Raw genomic sequence first — 16,867 nt, forward strand, 5'->3', positions numbered from 1 at the left:
TTGAATTGACAAACCAGAAAAACAAAACCAACACAAAAAAACCCAGGGGACAAGCAGCAGGCACCATGTTTCCCAGCTCCGTGAGCTCAGCAGAGGTGCCTCAGTTGAGAGTCTCCTGATCTAATCAATATAGGCATCTCCAAAGGGCAACACCTACATCATTACACCTACAAGCAGAGAATTCAGAACCACTGCATTTTATTCACAAGACCATCTCAAGGCAGCTACTTTAAAACTGCAATACAACTGAAACAACACTTTGATTTAAACAGATTTGAGATGTGATCAGGCAGCAGAAGAGGAGACAACTGTGATGCTGATTTCCACCCCTTTCCCAGCGCGACGTTAAATATAGTGATTTCTTATCTATCGGTTAGGAAAGGTGCATGCGATTTTCAGAAAGAAGGGGACTTGGGTTACAGGTTTACAAAGAACAACAGTAAGGACTTGAAGCACTAGACTTTAAAAGTCATATTAACAATTAAGATATTCAATTATTTGAACATCACCTTGATGACATATCTATTCCATTTAACTTCTCTCCCAGCTGTGAAACGATTTATTAGTCCATGTTAATACCTTTCTGAAATAAACCAGAGGTTTATCTATAATAGTGATTTTCTTCTTTTACAGTGTTCCAATTAGATGCCAAGAGAAAACAAATCAAAAGATGGTTTGTTCATTAAGATCAGGCAATATTTTAGTTTCATTAGAAATTAAAGTCTAGGCAGTTAGTGGAGACCAGACACCATAAAGAGGCCACAGCAAGGGCTACAATAAACCAGCCACCAGGGTTACGGCATGGCACAGACTTACCCAGAGCCTCAGCTGTCAGGCAGGTGCGCATGGTGAGAAATTGCAGGACACAAAATTGACACAGAAAGGAAAATAAAAAAAGTCAAACTGGTATTCCAGCATTCCTAGAGTTCAGACATCATCATCATCAGCGCCAAGAGAGTGAGCAGTGTGGACTAGACTATTTTGACTTCTTCCATTTGCTTCCTGATGAGCTGTTGCAAATTAAACTCCCAGTTATTTACCACACAGCTTTATTTTAAGAGACTTAAACCAGTTTAGGAGATCTGTTTAGCTTGCAGATTCCTAGGCGAGAACATGTTAACTTGTACTTCAGAGAAAGTGCACTACACAGACAACTGCCAAACTCTTGCTCAAGCTGAAGAAGTGGCACAAAGCTCATCCCCTCGCAGTGAAGAGGGAACTCAAACTTGCAAAATTCCAGGCGGGTGCAGAATTAGTAACCACAGCACTTTTTGACGTTCTCCACTGCAATTACATTAACAGATTGTTAATTAAATGAAAAACTAATTACTGATGCAATGTGGAAGAACATAAAAAAGATTAACCATGATATATGTGAACTTGGCTTGCTGTCAAAAAGAGGGGAACTATCAAGAGGCATTCAAAAATCAAGCAATGAAAATAAAGAGATATCTCCAGTCACTGATTTTGCATCATGTCTTCAATGAATTTTTATAAAGTGGAGCTTATACTATGTAATAAACTTGCAGGGAGTGTGTGTCTGGAAGAGAACAAAAACAAAACCAACAAACAAAAAAAATCACCAAAAAACCCCCACAGGCACCATGGCCTCATCATGCAAGATTTTTTTCCCTGCAACAGATATGGATAAATAACTCCTTAGCTTCCCTCCTGAGCTGCATTGTACTGACTCCAAAGTGACTCCAGGCTCTCATTTCAGTCATCATGCCACACTTGATTATTTTAGAAAAATACTTAGAGAAATCTCTTTGTGGAGAAAGGGTCCGGCCTCTTTCCCCAGCCTGCCACTCCAGACAGCATAAGTGCCAAGTAGAAAGAGTGCAGAGTACTTGAATGAGAAAGTCAGCATTTGCTTCAAGAACTGAGATGTTCCTCGGTTATAATTATGTCAATGAGCTTCATGCCTTTCAGTTAAGAGTCACAGGGTTTGTGCAATCATCCTTGAAAGTAGTATAACAATATTACCGTTTCAAAGACCAGAGTGTAACACAAAAACAACTGCAAAGGCTCTAAAACACAAACAGGTCATATTGGCTAACCAGGAGGAGGGAAAGAAAAAACACTTCTGGCAGCATTACAGTAAATTAATAATCATGCTTCACTCTTGCAACTTCATTAAAAGTCAAGAATACTTCCAAAACTGCTGCATCCTCAAAAATAGAATTTAGATACTCAATGCTGATGGGACACAAGATGAAATGTTGTACTGCGTGTTAAGGCCACTCTGCAGAAGCTTCTGTGAACGGCTTAGAGAGAAAACTCACATTTGACATTAACGAGTGTTGTATTACTGGAAGGATCACATAGGACACCTTTTCACAAATCTGCTTGAATTTACATATTTTCCTCAAAGTTCACACCTAGAGACACATGCCATGAAGGATCTGAAAACAAAACCTACCAGTCACATCATAGGCAAACCTGTCTAGTTAATCACTAACAGCCAAGATGAAACACAGAAAATAAAGCCATCATGCACTGCCGATTTAGTTATTTTAAGTTAGTTACTTGATGCCTTTTTTTTCAAACCAAGAATCATGCATTTTGTTAACTTTCCATAATGCTTACATGCAGAGCCACAGCTGCTGTCTCTCCTCCAAATTCAATATAGCATAAACAGCTTCTAGCAGCTATGGATCTACTTAAAAGGCCTTGAGTCAGCAGAAACCTAAACATGGAATTTATTTTAAATATATGTGTAATTATTCTGCTGACTTGGGGTAGCTGGGATGACTTCCACTGTCCAATGTTTGTCTGGACACAAACAGCAATTTAGAAGATGTGTGCAGTCCCATGCACTTCACTTAGCTTCACCTGTTCAGATGAGCTAAGTTTCAATGCTGGGGTGGGCAACACACCCTATGGGCCTGTCCCCCTTGGGAACAAGGGCATAAGGATGCAACTTGAAGATCACCCTGACACTCTCAGGGACTACATGGATCTAGGAGAAATGCACCAAGATTCTATTTAACTGCATATATTTACATTTCGGTTTTATAGTCAAAGACCCTGTAAGGTCTTTTGAAATGCAAGACCTTCATTTGTACACAGACATGTCATTTACCAGCAAACTTCCAAAAAGGACCCCATTTGTTTTGTTTGGAAAGCTTCGCATTTTTCCCATCATCTCAAGCTTTGGGAACACCTTTATTATAATTAACACACCTACTCTGCAAACAGTTTCTAATAAATGATCTTAAAAGCCCAGCCTGAACTTTCAGCTTGGCCACATGGAACCAGAACAAACAGACCATGCACAAGCCAGAGGACAGGCAAACCCCAATGTATTCAGCCTCTCAGCGCTAAGGTGGAGTGCCCGACCTGTAGCGCTCCTGCCAGGACAAGCCACACAGCACATGGTCTTTTCTCCCAAATGCCCTTGGGATGCAGGCAAGGAGCTGCTATGCATGCTGCAGCCACTGTGGGTAAGAGGGAACCTCTGCAGCCTGATGTGGCACGGAGACAGGACACCACAGCTGTGACGCTAGTGAGAAAAGTAGAGAGTTACATCTGAGTTCCTAGATCTGAAGCTGCGCAAAGCGGAAGAAAACCACTTTCCCATCCATTCACAGCAGAAAAAAAACCTTGAAGGACTTTTAGTAGCATGCACAATATTTAAGCAAATTAAGAATTCAGCAAACATCTTGCCCACAGATGACCGCGAGGTTAATTCAAAAATATTCTTACAAGCACTAGGAAGGGAATGAATTGGTTGGTTTAGAGTTCCCATAGATGACTCAGTAACTTTACAGAAAAATCAAAGGGACAGGTCCTGCTTGAGGAAGAACAGAACAAAAAAAAAAAACAAAACAAAAAAAGGTCTGAGCAACAGGAAACCAGGAATAGTTCAAGACACAGTAAGACATTCGTGCACTCAGCCACATGCCTGCCAGGACAATTTCACCCAAGAGTTTCCCTCTGCTTGTAGTTCACATTTCATTTGTGACCTAAATCAGAGCCGTTTCTGCAGCTTTATCATTTTATAAATAAACTCCTTGTTATCTCTCAGTGACAGAAAGAGCAATATACTTCACACAGCACACTAAACACATCTGTCAAGGTGGGCACACACAAAGTTTTCATAACAACATTTGATACTGCACTCAGACCAATGCTTTACTCCTTCAACGTAGGGATCAAAAAGGCAAGGAGAGGAAAAGGCTTCTGTTGCTTTTTTTCTTCAGTATTTAAGCACTACAGCTAACTTGCAAGAAGACAGGGTGAACATCCTCTGAACCTCCACCAATTCATGCTGGGAACCACTAGGGCTAAGAGTTTTGGACATTTCACTCTCACTCTGTATGAGCCTCAGTACCTCGCTGTACCTCTCCTCCCCAGGGACCACAAGAGCAGCTCTTAGCTCCTCAAAAATACTGCAGCTTCTCCTTTCCCCCTGTACTGGCTACCTGAGAACCTTTATTGCCTCCACCTTCCCCAGACACATCCCTCCTGTGACCAGGTTTAACCCCACCTCAGTCCCGTTGGGTTTGTGCTCTGGACCCAAACACCATGCATGTGATAGCAGTTCTGACAGCAGAAAAATGCAGTAGGTTCACTGCCAACTCCAAAAGCATGTCATAACAGTAAAATTAATCAAGGGAATGCCATTTAAAAAAAAAAAAAAAAGAAGTCTTCAATCATTGCATGGCTGCTATAAAAATTATAGCAAAATGAGGCCTCAAAGACGTTTAATCCTGAAGGAGGACAAGACACCAGTGTGCTGACCCTCATCACTAGACATGGCACACATTTTAGGGAGAGAGAGAGAAGCCCAGAAACTCCAAGGAGAAAGTCCATTTTCTTTAACCACTGCTGACAGACACCTACAGTGGCATCTGCAGTACAGGAACAGTGGGCTTCTCCTCCAAAAAGCTTTTAGTGCTTCTCTTTCTTCCTCCTGCCTTACAGAGAATGCTGTCTCCTCCTCCAAGACTGCAGATTGATTTATTCAATACTCAGAAGCAGGATAAAAGGGAGATGGAGCCAGACAGCTGTCAAGTCATACAAACAGGTTCAAAAAATGGTTTCTTCTTCCAAGATCACTGACACGTTTTTCTCAGCTCTCACCTACCATGCATTGAGGGGTTGTCATGGGGACAAGAAATGATGAGACCAGAGAAGGGGGAAGAAAGGAAAAGAAATGGAACAAGTATCACATTGTCTAAAGCTGTTGGTCTGAACTCAGACAATTTATCACAGGAGACACATGTTTACACATCAGCCAAAAACACAATCTTACCACACACAAAAAAATTATCTTCCTAAAGATGAACATTCTGATTGAAAGCACTAAACTTTTCCACAGACAGACAGACACATGGGGCCTACTGAGCTAAGCTTGCTTCTTGCTGGCTTCCATCTCTCTCTCCCCCATCCTTCATCTAAGTCAGCTAAAATTCAAGTTCAGTTTTTCTGTCACGTGGTTTTCTACATGTGAAACTACTGATTTACCTATTAGGACAGACAGAGACAGCTCACCTGTTCTGGATAACATTTATACCATTTAAAAGTTCAAGAAACTCCCCACTCCAGCATTTATTTTGTTTGTCCAGTGGCAGGGGAGGAAGTTGCAACCTCTGGGCTGAGAGGTACTCAAAGCACACTTCCCACCTGGCTGGGAAGAGCCCAATGCTAGGAAGGGTAACCAGAAAGTCTGTTGATGTACAAGTTCCATATCATTTTCCCAAAGCTTGGAGGGGTTTGCACTTGGCCATATAAAACCCTTAGTGATAGCAATGCTGCAGCTATCAGTGATGCACATTTCCATTAACATGATGATGAAACCCCTGTGATAAGATGGTGGTGGAAGAGCAACAGAAGCAAGAGATTCAGCTGCTAGAGAAGACAGACTGCCTTAGTGGAGAACTCCCTTTCTTTTCTTACTCATCTTTAGTTTTCTATGGTTTCCAAGTGCCCTCCCCCTGACAACAACCATGCCACCTTCTCACGCTCTGATGAATAATGTAAGGTTTATGAGAGTACAGGCTGTTAAAAAAAAAAAAAAAGAGAAGACAGGTAGTAGAAAGAGAGAAATGTTAGTAGTTACAGAACATTTACATAATGGATTTTTTTATGTTATTCCAAAAGATTCCAGAAAATTTTACAGGTATCTGCACAAGTCATGTTACAGTGTCAGCATTCCTAACAGGAATAAGCAAGCAGCAAGCCCTCTGTTCTAAACCGTGACTGACTTTGTACAAACAGCTTTAAGGCTTTTGTTTAAGAACACTGGATAGCAGCTTCAGAGTATGATTTAAATGACACATAGTAATTGTACCCTGGTATTCAAGTAGGTACCAGAAATACATTACAGGGGATCAAATTATTACAATAGAAAGTCCTCTCGCTGCTCAATTGTTGTCAATGAGCACAGCACAGAAGGTTTGAAACAGCATTAAGTATGAAGCAAGTTACCTTTCTTTGCTTTCTTCTGTAGCTTCAGTGTGTCAGATGATTTCTTTTTTATCTCTTGGCGAGCTTTTTTGTATTCTAAAAAAACACACAGCCTCTGTTATTAACATACTCAATGCCCAAATGAATGTTTTTGACAGAAAAGGCTATGTTTAAAGACATTACACTACACATTTTAAGAGGACAGCTACTATTAATCATAATGACTTAGAACTTGCATTTTGTAGTGCCTTTATGTTTGGCTTATTATAACATTTTAGGGTGTGACCACATTCGCATACCAAAGTCTTTCCCAAATAAACAAAGCCTTTACAGAAGACAGTACAAAATCAGAGTGCTTTTCAATTCAGAGACTCATCCACTCTCAAGAATGGAAAACAGAGATGACAGGTTTCTCGAAACATCTGTGTTGAAAAACAAGCATCCAGAAATGGCAAGGTAGAGAATATCCTGTGATCCCTCTCCAGCATGAGAGTGATAAAACTTTGCCCAAGGAAGGGTCACATTGCCAGCTCTTTCTGATGAAGTGGAGCACACTTCAGCTGTCCTCATTTTCAGATGAGCTGCAAATCTCATCTGAGAATTAAAATCCCAGAACAAAATATTTCACCTCTAGTCCAGGCACATTAAAGGTCCCAGATAAGAAAACGATACTTAAAAAAAAAAAAAGCATGTATGTATGTATATACACATACACTTCAACAAAGAAGGTCAAGGTTATTACCATTCTATAGATGGAAAAACAGAAGCAGGCTGATGGTGGGCACAGAAACTGTACCAGGGCCAACCATACCCCCAACACCCAAACCTGTCCACTGAACCCTAAATCTCACTGCCACTTTGGCCAGTCACCCTTACCAGCAGGCCAGTCACCCTACCTGCTAAGCACTCTCCACAGCACAAGGTGGACATTTTTAGAAGAGGTGCTGATTTAGCTGCTTCGTTTTGACCACAGTAACAGTAGAGCAAGAAACACTAACTCTTTTGGAGGCCAAGCACAGTCCTTCCCATCACTTCTCACCCTCTCTGAAATTGTGGTGATGGTGCTTCTTCCAGAGATAGCAAAAGTACCTCCCCTTTCAGCACCCATGATAGAGGACCATTATCCCCAGTACTAGTTTTGCAAAGCTGAAGGCATCTACCAGCATAGTCTTGCTGTGCAAGACTGCTTCCTCCTGCTCATTCCCCAAAGAAAACCTCTGGAGCCACCACCAGCACTGCAGCTCTGAGCATCCCATGTCCAACAACATCACCTCCCTGTTCCCCAGGTGCACACTTCAGTATCATATCAGATAGAAAATAATGATGCTGAATGTTTTACAGGGCTATGCATTCTCTGGAGGATCCTGTGTCTGAGCCATAACATGATCTCAGTTAGCTTTTAACTACACCCCAGGGTTTTGCAGGGGTAGCTGTGCCATTCCCAAGCCTCAGCACTACTGCAGATCATACAGTAAGAGTGGGCTAACAAAATTAAAACTAGTCACTGCTTACCAGTCTAGAAAAACAACTCACCCTTCAGGGTCTTGCAAACTAAACATTCAAAATGGATATTCAAGGGCTAAAAAATTGTCAGGCACTTTGGGAGAGGAGTGTTTTAGAAGAGAAAAGTTGCTATACATATTTAAGCGTGTCATTTAGTTCCCCAGTACAAACATGAAAAGAGGAAGAAAAGCTGAAATTACAGTCTTACTCCTATTAAAGAATTCTTCCTCTGTAACTACCTTTTGCATGGTCTTTATCCAGTTGATTGGCCACTTTCTTCCACTCTTCCATCTGTTCTTGAAGTGGGTTTATCAGACAGTCAATTAAAGCACTAATTTTGTTGGAAAAACACAAAGAGCAATCAAATCCTGCAGATACCCCTATTCTTATATAGAGAGCCAAGGTCAATATTGGAGTATTTTTACTTTTTGCTGTGGCAGCTACCAGTGTCACAATGTAAACATCAGAACATAGAAATGTTTATGCTGGAGAAAGCAAAAGAAAAGACTGGATTGGGAAAAAAAAAAAAAAAAAGCACATCACAAGCTAACCAGAATTACTGCACAGATGTTCAGGACAGTGAGGAACAGAGTGCAAACCAGAGAAGCAACCCAAAACAGTGCCTATGTAAACAGTTAGATCCTACTCATCTGTCACACAAAGAGCAGTTAAAATAGATTCTCTGGAGACCAGAAAGGTTCCTGGAGCTATGAAGATTACAAACTTACATAACACATGCACATGCATGAGAAGACAGAGCAGTTGTACAAGAGGACATTGTCCTGCTCACTGATGTGCCTCATCTCTTACCAGTGCAGTCCATAATACAGCACTAGTAAAGCACTACTAATTAATAATAAGATTGGGATTGAATCATTTAAATAACTATCTGTGGAGTAACTAAAGTGGCCTCCTCACAGGCAATTTCATAAATATTTTTATTTTAAAAGGGGAAAAAACATAATAGGTCATCAGGCAAATGGTGAAGCACCATTTTGGTTCACCTCAGGTCAAGTATAATTTTTAGGTCTCATTAAAAAAGGCACATATGCAAACTACAACTTACTGCAGAAGTAGGCTGTTTACATACGATCCAGCTTACCCAAGTTCATCTTCTCCCATTACCTCTACACTCTAACTGCAAAATGCGATGACAGAATTTGCTCTTCCCACATTTGTTGGCTCAAAGTTTCTCTCATGGCCACAAGTTATGTGGGCTCTACAGAAAGCTGAGGAAGCAATGCAACACTTGCTGCTGCTTTAAAACTCAGTGACAAAGCTTAAAGTCCTGTAACAAAGACAGGCTGGTCACATCAGCAGCTGCCTGCTCAGCACTGAGCAACAGGAACCAACAGTGGAAATATGCAGCATTTAGAGTGATTTGAGGTGACAAGTTCAGTCCCCAGAACATGCAGCAAAATCCTGCATGTTCAACACCTAGTGCACTGCAAAAGGAGAAAACAGTGGCTGCTCTTGGTGACACGGTCAGAGAGCAGCTGAAAAGGCAAGCTGAGAGCAGCTTTAGGTGTTCCCCAGCAGCAAAAGACAAACCTTGAGCTCCAGGCCAATTAGAGATGCTCACCTTGAGAACTGACGTAGTTTGGACTCTATACTTCGGTGCCTCATGCACATCCTGGTAAGAGCAGACCCAATCTCTCTGGTACCACCTGAAAAACAAACCATGAGGCAGGTGAGACCCCTGATGAGATTCCTGCCTGTGGTGAGATGTATGCCAACCAGAAGGCAGTTGCCAAGTCTTCCAGAGCAACTGTAAAACAGATTCATAATAACTGTGGAAATGACCAAGCTCTTAACTGGGCAGACCTCAGGGGCATCTACAATCTTGAAAAGAGATTACTTCTTGTTCATCCAGAGACCAGAACTGAACATTCAAACACGATTAAAACACAGTACTTCCTAGCAGTTCTATGTGTCATGAGGCCCAAGAGGAGCAGAAGAGTTAAAAGGGCCTGAGATTTCAAAAGACAAGAAACAGCTGGCAAGAAAGTAGGGGTATCTACAAACAGTTGATTTCCACGCTTGGGAAATAAACCTAGAGGACTCGACACAATTTTTACACCTCTATATTCTTTAGACCCAGCGTCTCAAAGAGATTTTGCTCCTCTACAGTACGTAGCTAACCCTACACACTGACTCATGATATCCCAGTGTATCATCCACACCTGCCGTCACGGATCACACATTTTCCAGCCTATTGCCAGCAGGTGGCACTATTGCCCCTACACCCTCACTCGCCCGACAACTGCGTTGAGTGGAAGAGGCATTTTTTGCAAGTGTTCCTCCTCCGAAGTTTTTCCTACTAAAAGCTCACGTTCCTGCTTCATTTCCCATTAAAATCTGCATTACCAACTTTAGCCTATTAAAATTCAATATAATTTTGTTTTGGTGTTAGTTTTGATGATTGAGTATCTCCTGTTTGCAAGCCAAAGCAATTCTCAGAGTACAAAACCATCGACCTTTGTATGAACCTTTTCCAAACTGTAGTATTCTTTGCAATGGCAAAGATACCAGCATTTGATTTATTAAAATAACCTCAGATTCCTAATATACCATAAAATATCTTAGGCTTTAAAAATAGTATTTCTCAAGTGAAAAAACATCTTCCTATTAAAGAAACTTGAGGATTTAAAAAACATTACTTTTTTTTTTTTTAACGTGAAAACAAGTCACCATCTTCCTGCATTCTTGCAGAATTAAATCCTGTGCCCACAAAATGGCTCCGGAACAAAGACACTAAATAACTGGAATAAATTGTGGCTGCTTGGTATTTTCCATTGTTCAAAAAGATAAACAGAAAGTCCTTTGTCACTTGCCCAATTACTCGTGTTTTTGTAAGGAGTTTTTGAAATAATAATATTTCACTGAAGAGCTGTAGCCTCACTGCTTAGGAGTGACTGGGAAAAGCATATGGACTCCAGCCTGGATCCAGACCCATCTCTTCCAGTGATGCTGCTATAACAAACTGGTAAATTGACATGCAGAAGATGGGGAAAGCAATTAGAGAAAGAGGATAACATCCACAACAAAATGTAGATCTCTGTCCCAAAGCACGGCCATGTTTCTTTGGAGCCAACTGCCAAGTAAACTCAACTCCAATGGCAGAGGTGAAGAAATGAATCAAAACTTCCACAGCCATCAGCAGAGTAATTCTCAAATGAGTTTAAGCAGTAGGGAGGTTTTTCAGGTTGAAAACTCACTGAAATACTGGAGTATTAAGGATGGTCAATGGTTAAGTGACACTGCTTTCCTAAGCTCATTATATGAAAAAAGGAAGAGACCTTTTTAGAACAATAAATAGGAAATAAGGCACCATGTGTTTTAGACACTAGGAAACAAGGGTCAGTTACTATTCATATTAAATTGCGAAGTAACAAAATTGTAATTGAAACCTCAATAATCAAAGTATAAATATATCCCCTCAACATATAGTATAGATGGATGGGCAAGGTCAGCAAAACAGCTATGCAAAGTTAGGTCTGTCCAGGAGCAGTTGTGCTTGTTTAAAGAAGAACAAACAAACCAAAACACACACACAAAAAGACAAACCAAATAAAAACCAACAACAGAAAAAAAACTAAGCAAAACAAATCCACACAACAAAATAAATAAAGTCTGGAATAAAAAGGTTATTCCCCACAACAAAAGACAACAAACCCAACTGGTTGGGGATGCGGGGCTTACTTCCCACCTTTCAAAAGTCACGTTATCCACAAGTGTTTACAAGGGCATGGGAGTATGAGATGTTAATTTTATTCTGTGAATAAAATCTACTCTTAACAAAGCAAAGCTGGGGGGAAATGATTTTGAGAAATCTTTTATCCTCCTTCTGGAAAAAACGTGTTGCAGAACACGGGTTTAGGAGCCTTCTCAGGACTGGGAATGATGTAAAGTTTGGGAGGGCTGAGCCAGCATCTCAGCTCAATCTGCATGGATCCAGGGAGGGCTGCAGGGAGAGGGTCAGGGCTGGCAAGACTCCGTTCTAATGTCTGATGCCAAGGCATGCAGGGAGTCAAACAGTGCTGGTGGGGGTCAGTGAGGTGATCTGATCTCCTGAATCAGCAGCTCTTGGCAACAATTAGTTGTGAAAGATGCTGCTTAGTCCTCTCTAAAGAGCATAAATTTCTCTCAGAGAGCACTTAAATTATAAACTCAATCTATCTAAAACTGAAGCACTGGGGAACACAGCTGCTCCAAATGGCTACAAAAAGGATTCCTATTCTTCTGCCAAATCATCAGTAAACAGAGTTTATTTATCAGTAAACTAAGTTTACATAAACTGACTTCAGGAAAAAAAAAATTTAACTACCTTGCAAAAGAGATTTCTGCAATACTGCAAAATACCAACACAACACTTGCAGCAAATGCACATCCCCCACAGAATCTTTCCAGCCACCCTCTCTGCTCCTCTTGCTACAAGGCCATTTAAAGAGTTTCCTACAGCTTTTTGCCACAAGGCTTACAACGCTGTTGGATAAAGTCAGGAACGAGCTTTGTTTTTATTCCTCAAAGCCTTCCCACTCAGAGCCTGCTTCCATCCCACCATATGCCCAGCAGTTAACAGACACACGGTACATCAAGTGTGGAGCTGGCAGGTGCCCACTGGAGAAGCTGTTGTGTGCCAGCAGCTTCTGCCCAGCAAAGGGGCAGTATGGAAACCAGTCTCTGTACAATGCACACTGCTACAATGAAGTCACTATGCGTTTCCAGTCACCTCTCTACTTCGTGTACAAGCAGGTCCCTGGCAAAAAGTCATGACATTCTCCAGTAGCTGTAATTTCCTGAAGAGAAATACAGAGGCAAACCTAGTGAACCTTTCATCAAGAGTACATTGGGTGGGTGACCTGCACTCAATTCACTGCTCTGCAACTATGCAAGTTAAACTACTGTGCCTTGAGCTCTCCGTTTATAAAACGAGGCTGTGAATTATCTTCTTCTCTGACATACTACAATAATTCATCCATTAAGACAAACAGTGCTTGGGAACAGTGTAAAGTAATACTTCGAAACCAGAGATGAGACCTGTATTCATCAGAATTCCCACTCAGAAAAGGTGGCTTAACAAAATGCTCCTGTCAAATTTGATTAGAAAGTGGGTGATAACATCAGCCTTATTTCTCATACGTAAAAGGCAGCTCTGCAAGGCAAAATGTGCTTTTGGTCTCACCTTTCCTGCTTCTGCTTTTTCCTGCCTAAGCCTGTAAAAGACCCAAACCCTTCTTCGTGTAAGATAATTAAACAAAAGCCTGTGGACCACGACACTACAATGAGTCCACTATAAGGACATAAATTATTTTCTTTTGATGCTTGCTTGTCATTCAACATTGCAGAGAGGCAACAGGGAGAGATTGTAGGAAAGGGACTCAATTGTTTTATTGGAGTCATTATGTTTGTATTTAATAATGATCACATGTCAAGGAAATGATTATTTGATGAAATGTGCAGCTGTACAACTGCATGGCCTCTGTATACTCTAAACAACCCACTACAATCGACCTCTTATCTTCCTCCTCTCGCTTCACTGCTGAGCAACCCCAGAAGGCTCAGAAGATGACTGCTTTTCAGAAAGTGCCTTTAAGGCTCCAACTTATTAATAAGCTCATCTTTATCTTCAAGGGTAAAGTTCAGAAGTGCCAACCAGCTATTTCACTTTTTCCCCAAAGGAAAAGAATGATGAAAAATGGGTGTAATATTTTTGTAATTTCTGTAATTTCAAAGTTATCAGAAGAGGCTTCCATTTTCAAGGAAAGATTAGAGCAGGAGCAGAATAGAGGCTAGATTATTGAATGCAACTCTGAATACGGAGACTATGACAGGATGACTAACAGTTGGACATTTTAGGTTAATGGTCATTACTCAACCCCTATCCAAACTCATGCTGTTTGAAGAGCAAGCAGTTTCTATCACCAATTATACAGGGCATGGACCTTGATCTTGCTCACACTGTTTATAGCAATGCCTCCGTGAAAACTCAAGAATGATGGTGTCAGTGCCAGGGAGTTACAGCAGACAGAGTAAAAAGGAGGGGCTTTGTCTAGAGGTGACCAACACAGGGGTTGTAAGCATTACCACTAGGACAGAAACCTGAAAGCGGAGCTGTGGTAGCACTTCATGTTTCAGGGTGTCAGCAACCTCAGGTAAGGCTTTTAAGTTGGAAAAAACACATCAAGAACTGCAAACAACAGTTCAGCATCTACCTGACAGGAAAAGAAAACAGCACACCCTTATTCCTACAGCTACTATGAGCCTTTCTGAGCAGCACTTGGCAAATTCTCTGAAAGCTGCTGCTCAAAACCAAAAGTAAACATTTTCTGAAGTATACATATACATAGAAATTTTTTTCAGAGAAAACAAGACCAACAAATGTGAACTTAAGGTCAAACTCACCTAAGTATTTTAGATTAACCAAATCTAATATATCAACTCTAGCAGGCCATTGTCACGTACCATATCTCTGTGGTGGTCATTGCAAAAGAACAGCTTGCTTGCTATGTCCAGTTGAGTGCCCTTTTGGGCAAATTACTTGGAAGACATATTTATAGATGCCTCATATGAAGTTGCCACATTTGCTAGAGCCCCAGGCAGTCCACAGGACCCTGAGAAGAAAATGTGGGAGGTGGTTTTTCTCTTATGCAGAAAAAACTAGCATTTTTTCATGGATAAAACAGCAGGACCTCAAATAGCATTTGCATTGTGTTTTAAAAAGAAGGGAGATGCGTGGCAGTGGCAGCCAGTTAAAGCATCAAAGAAGCAACAGGAACAGGAAACCTGAGCCTTTCCCAGCATACAATCTGCCCTGGCACCTGTCAGGCCATGTTTCAGTCAGTATGTTGAAGAATAACCAAGAAAGTTCTTGTGACTTCTGATTCAGCTTATTCCTCTGCTCAGCAGCATTTCTGCTTACTGCAGCTGTTCTTCTAGCACAGCACCAGGCAAAATCCTCCCTCCATGGGAATCAACATGAGCATTGCTATTAAACAAGCAGGGTGCATACAGAGGTCACCATACAGTTCACTGAACATGCTAAATATGGTCACAAACCAACCCTGCTATGATCTTGGGACAGTCTGGGTCTAGCCAGACTTCAGAGCATGCTGAAAAGTTCACCTGTGGCCCTCCACTTTTGAAGAGAATGTCACACACACTCCAGTAGCTGAGAGCGCTTTGGGAAGGCTTAAGTTATCACAGGATGCATCAATTCAATTTGGGAGAAACTAAGAAGTCTGTCAAGGATTCACAAACTTGTAAGAGACACAAAATGCATCACTGAACCACGACATCCTGTTAGGATGTCCAGGCAAACGTGTTCTCTGTAACGGAAGCCTCAAGTTTGAGCATGTTTATGTTGAGCGTGCAAGCTGGATTGATCCTTCCTCCTCTCCCTTTCATAAATGGCATTGCCAGCACAGACAGCAGTGTCTTGCTTCTGGAAACTTAATATGCATCCCTCTTCACAGGGGCTTGTTGCTCATTTTTATGAGCACAGAGTTTCACATCAAGCTTTTAATGCACAAAACCAACACACCATTAGAAATAGATTTGCTCAGAGGAGCAAACACCACATGTTTTCTGAGGGCTGGTATTTACATTTTATTCTCTGGAAGACCAATAATTTCATTACTGAGAACATACAGGGTCTGCTAAACATCTGTACTCACAGCAAAGCTGTGCTCAACAATATCGTCCACACCTTTTCCTTATTTCTTTTCAAAGTTAAAGCTGAACATATTTCCAAAGTCCTTCTATGAATAGCTATGTAAACCTAATGGTCTTAATCTGAACAGAGCCAACTGTTTTGCTCCCAATGCTGCACCCACTAATGGCTTTAGCAAAGCAGGTGATGGGACTCATCAAGCTTGCTCTGAAAAAAAGAAAAAGGAAAAAAGAAAGAGCATGCTAATAAAAAGGACCCTTTGTAATAGAAAGGGAATTCCTGAAGCTACTGAAGAAGTCAAAGCCAGGGCTGTGCACTACTTCAGAATAACCCATCACCTGTGCAGCATCCCAGAGCTGAGCCACCAGCTGACTGTTATCTAAAGGCCAGCTCCACCAGCCAGAGGTACTTGCTGCACCAAGGACTGTGCCTGCTTCAGATGGTGAAAAGACAGAGATCTGGTTCAGACCTGTTTACATAGAAAGACTCGCTGAGCTCCATACCTTCATGAATCTGGCTCTAAATGAGCACTTTATGTCAGCCCAATGTGTGAAGAAGGCAGTATCTCAAGAACCTTATGTTCTTCTTAAGTATAGCTCTTTATTTTCTTTGGGCACAGCTATGAACTGCAATGTAATCTCATTAGGTGCCAGCAATATTCAATGAGGGGAAGGGATAATACACTTAGTGCAAATGGCTTGGAACACCAAGTGCAATTCCACTGCACGCTCAGCAGAACACGCACTGCTTATTCTGAATTGGCAGCTTCCACAGAGGCTGTGAAAAGTCTACATGTACTGCTCCTTTTTGTGGTTAGCTATGGGCCTTGCAAACATCTCTAGCCCCAAAATCCAAAAGCTCTTTAACTCAGGTGTCCCAACCACATGTGGTGCTGATCCCAATCCAGAAAGGACCAAATGTCTGCTGCCTCTAAGACACAAAATCAAACACAACTAGGACAAGTAGAAGAAAAGATAATTATCTTTATAAATCCAAGTCAGCAGATCTAACTGAAGCTCCAAACAAGCAGATCTGCAGAATAAGGCATTTCTATTTTTACATGCTATCACTTGGTCCAAAAGAGTATGTGTCCTTAGAGAACAGAGGGAAAGATCATGGAGGGAGAAAATGATGTAAAATTCATCCTAACCACTTTAAGAAACTATCAGGTCAAGAAATTTTAGAGGAAGTCTATTATGTTTCAGTTAGTTATACAGAGGTGCAGCAGCACCATCAACCCATCAAGAGACTCAATGCACATCTAAGCATTTAGCACAG

General features: G+C 41.3%; 1 protein-coding gene across 12 annotated transcripts in view; it reads right to left on the reverse strand.

Annotated features, from left to right (window-relative positions):
- The window catches only part of MTSS1 (MTSS I-BAR domain containing 1), a 118,325-nt gene that overhangs the window by 21,832 nt on the left and 79,626 nt on the right, over positions 1-16,867 (reverse strand). For 8 of the 12 annotated variants that reach the window (XM_054385256.1, XM_054385246.1, XM_054385251.1 and 5 more), the window contains exons 4-6: positions 9,500-9,584; positions 8,157-8,248; positions 6,436-6,510 (exon numbers count right to left, since the gene is read on the reverse strand). In XM_054385256.1, coding sequence (XP_054241231.1) covers positions 6,436-6,510; positions 8,157-8,248; positions 9,500-9,584 — 252 coding nt within the window. Of the gene's footprint in view, positions 1-816; positions 829-6,435; positions 6,511-8,156; positions 8,249-9,499; positions 9,585-16,867 lie in introns of all 12 variants that reach the window. The other 4 variants (XM_054385252.1, XM_054385254.1, XM_054385245.1 and 1 more) reach the window with 1 other exon arrangement.

This window comes from Indicator indicator, chromosome 12 (assembly GCF_027791375.1).
Source record: "Indicator indicator isolate 239-I01 chromosome 12, UM_Iind_1.1, whole genome shotgun sequence".
In the NCBI taxonomy this organism is placed as follows: domain Eukaryota; kingdom Metazoa; phylum Chordata; class Aves; order Piciformes; family Indicatoridae; genus Indicator; species Indicator indicator.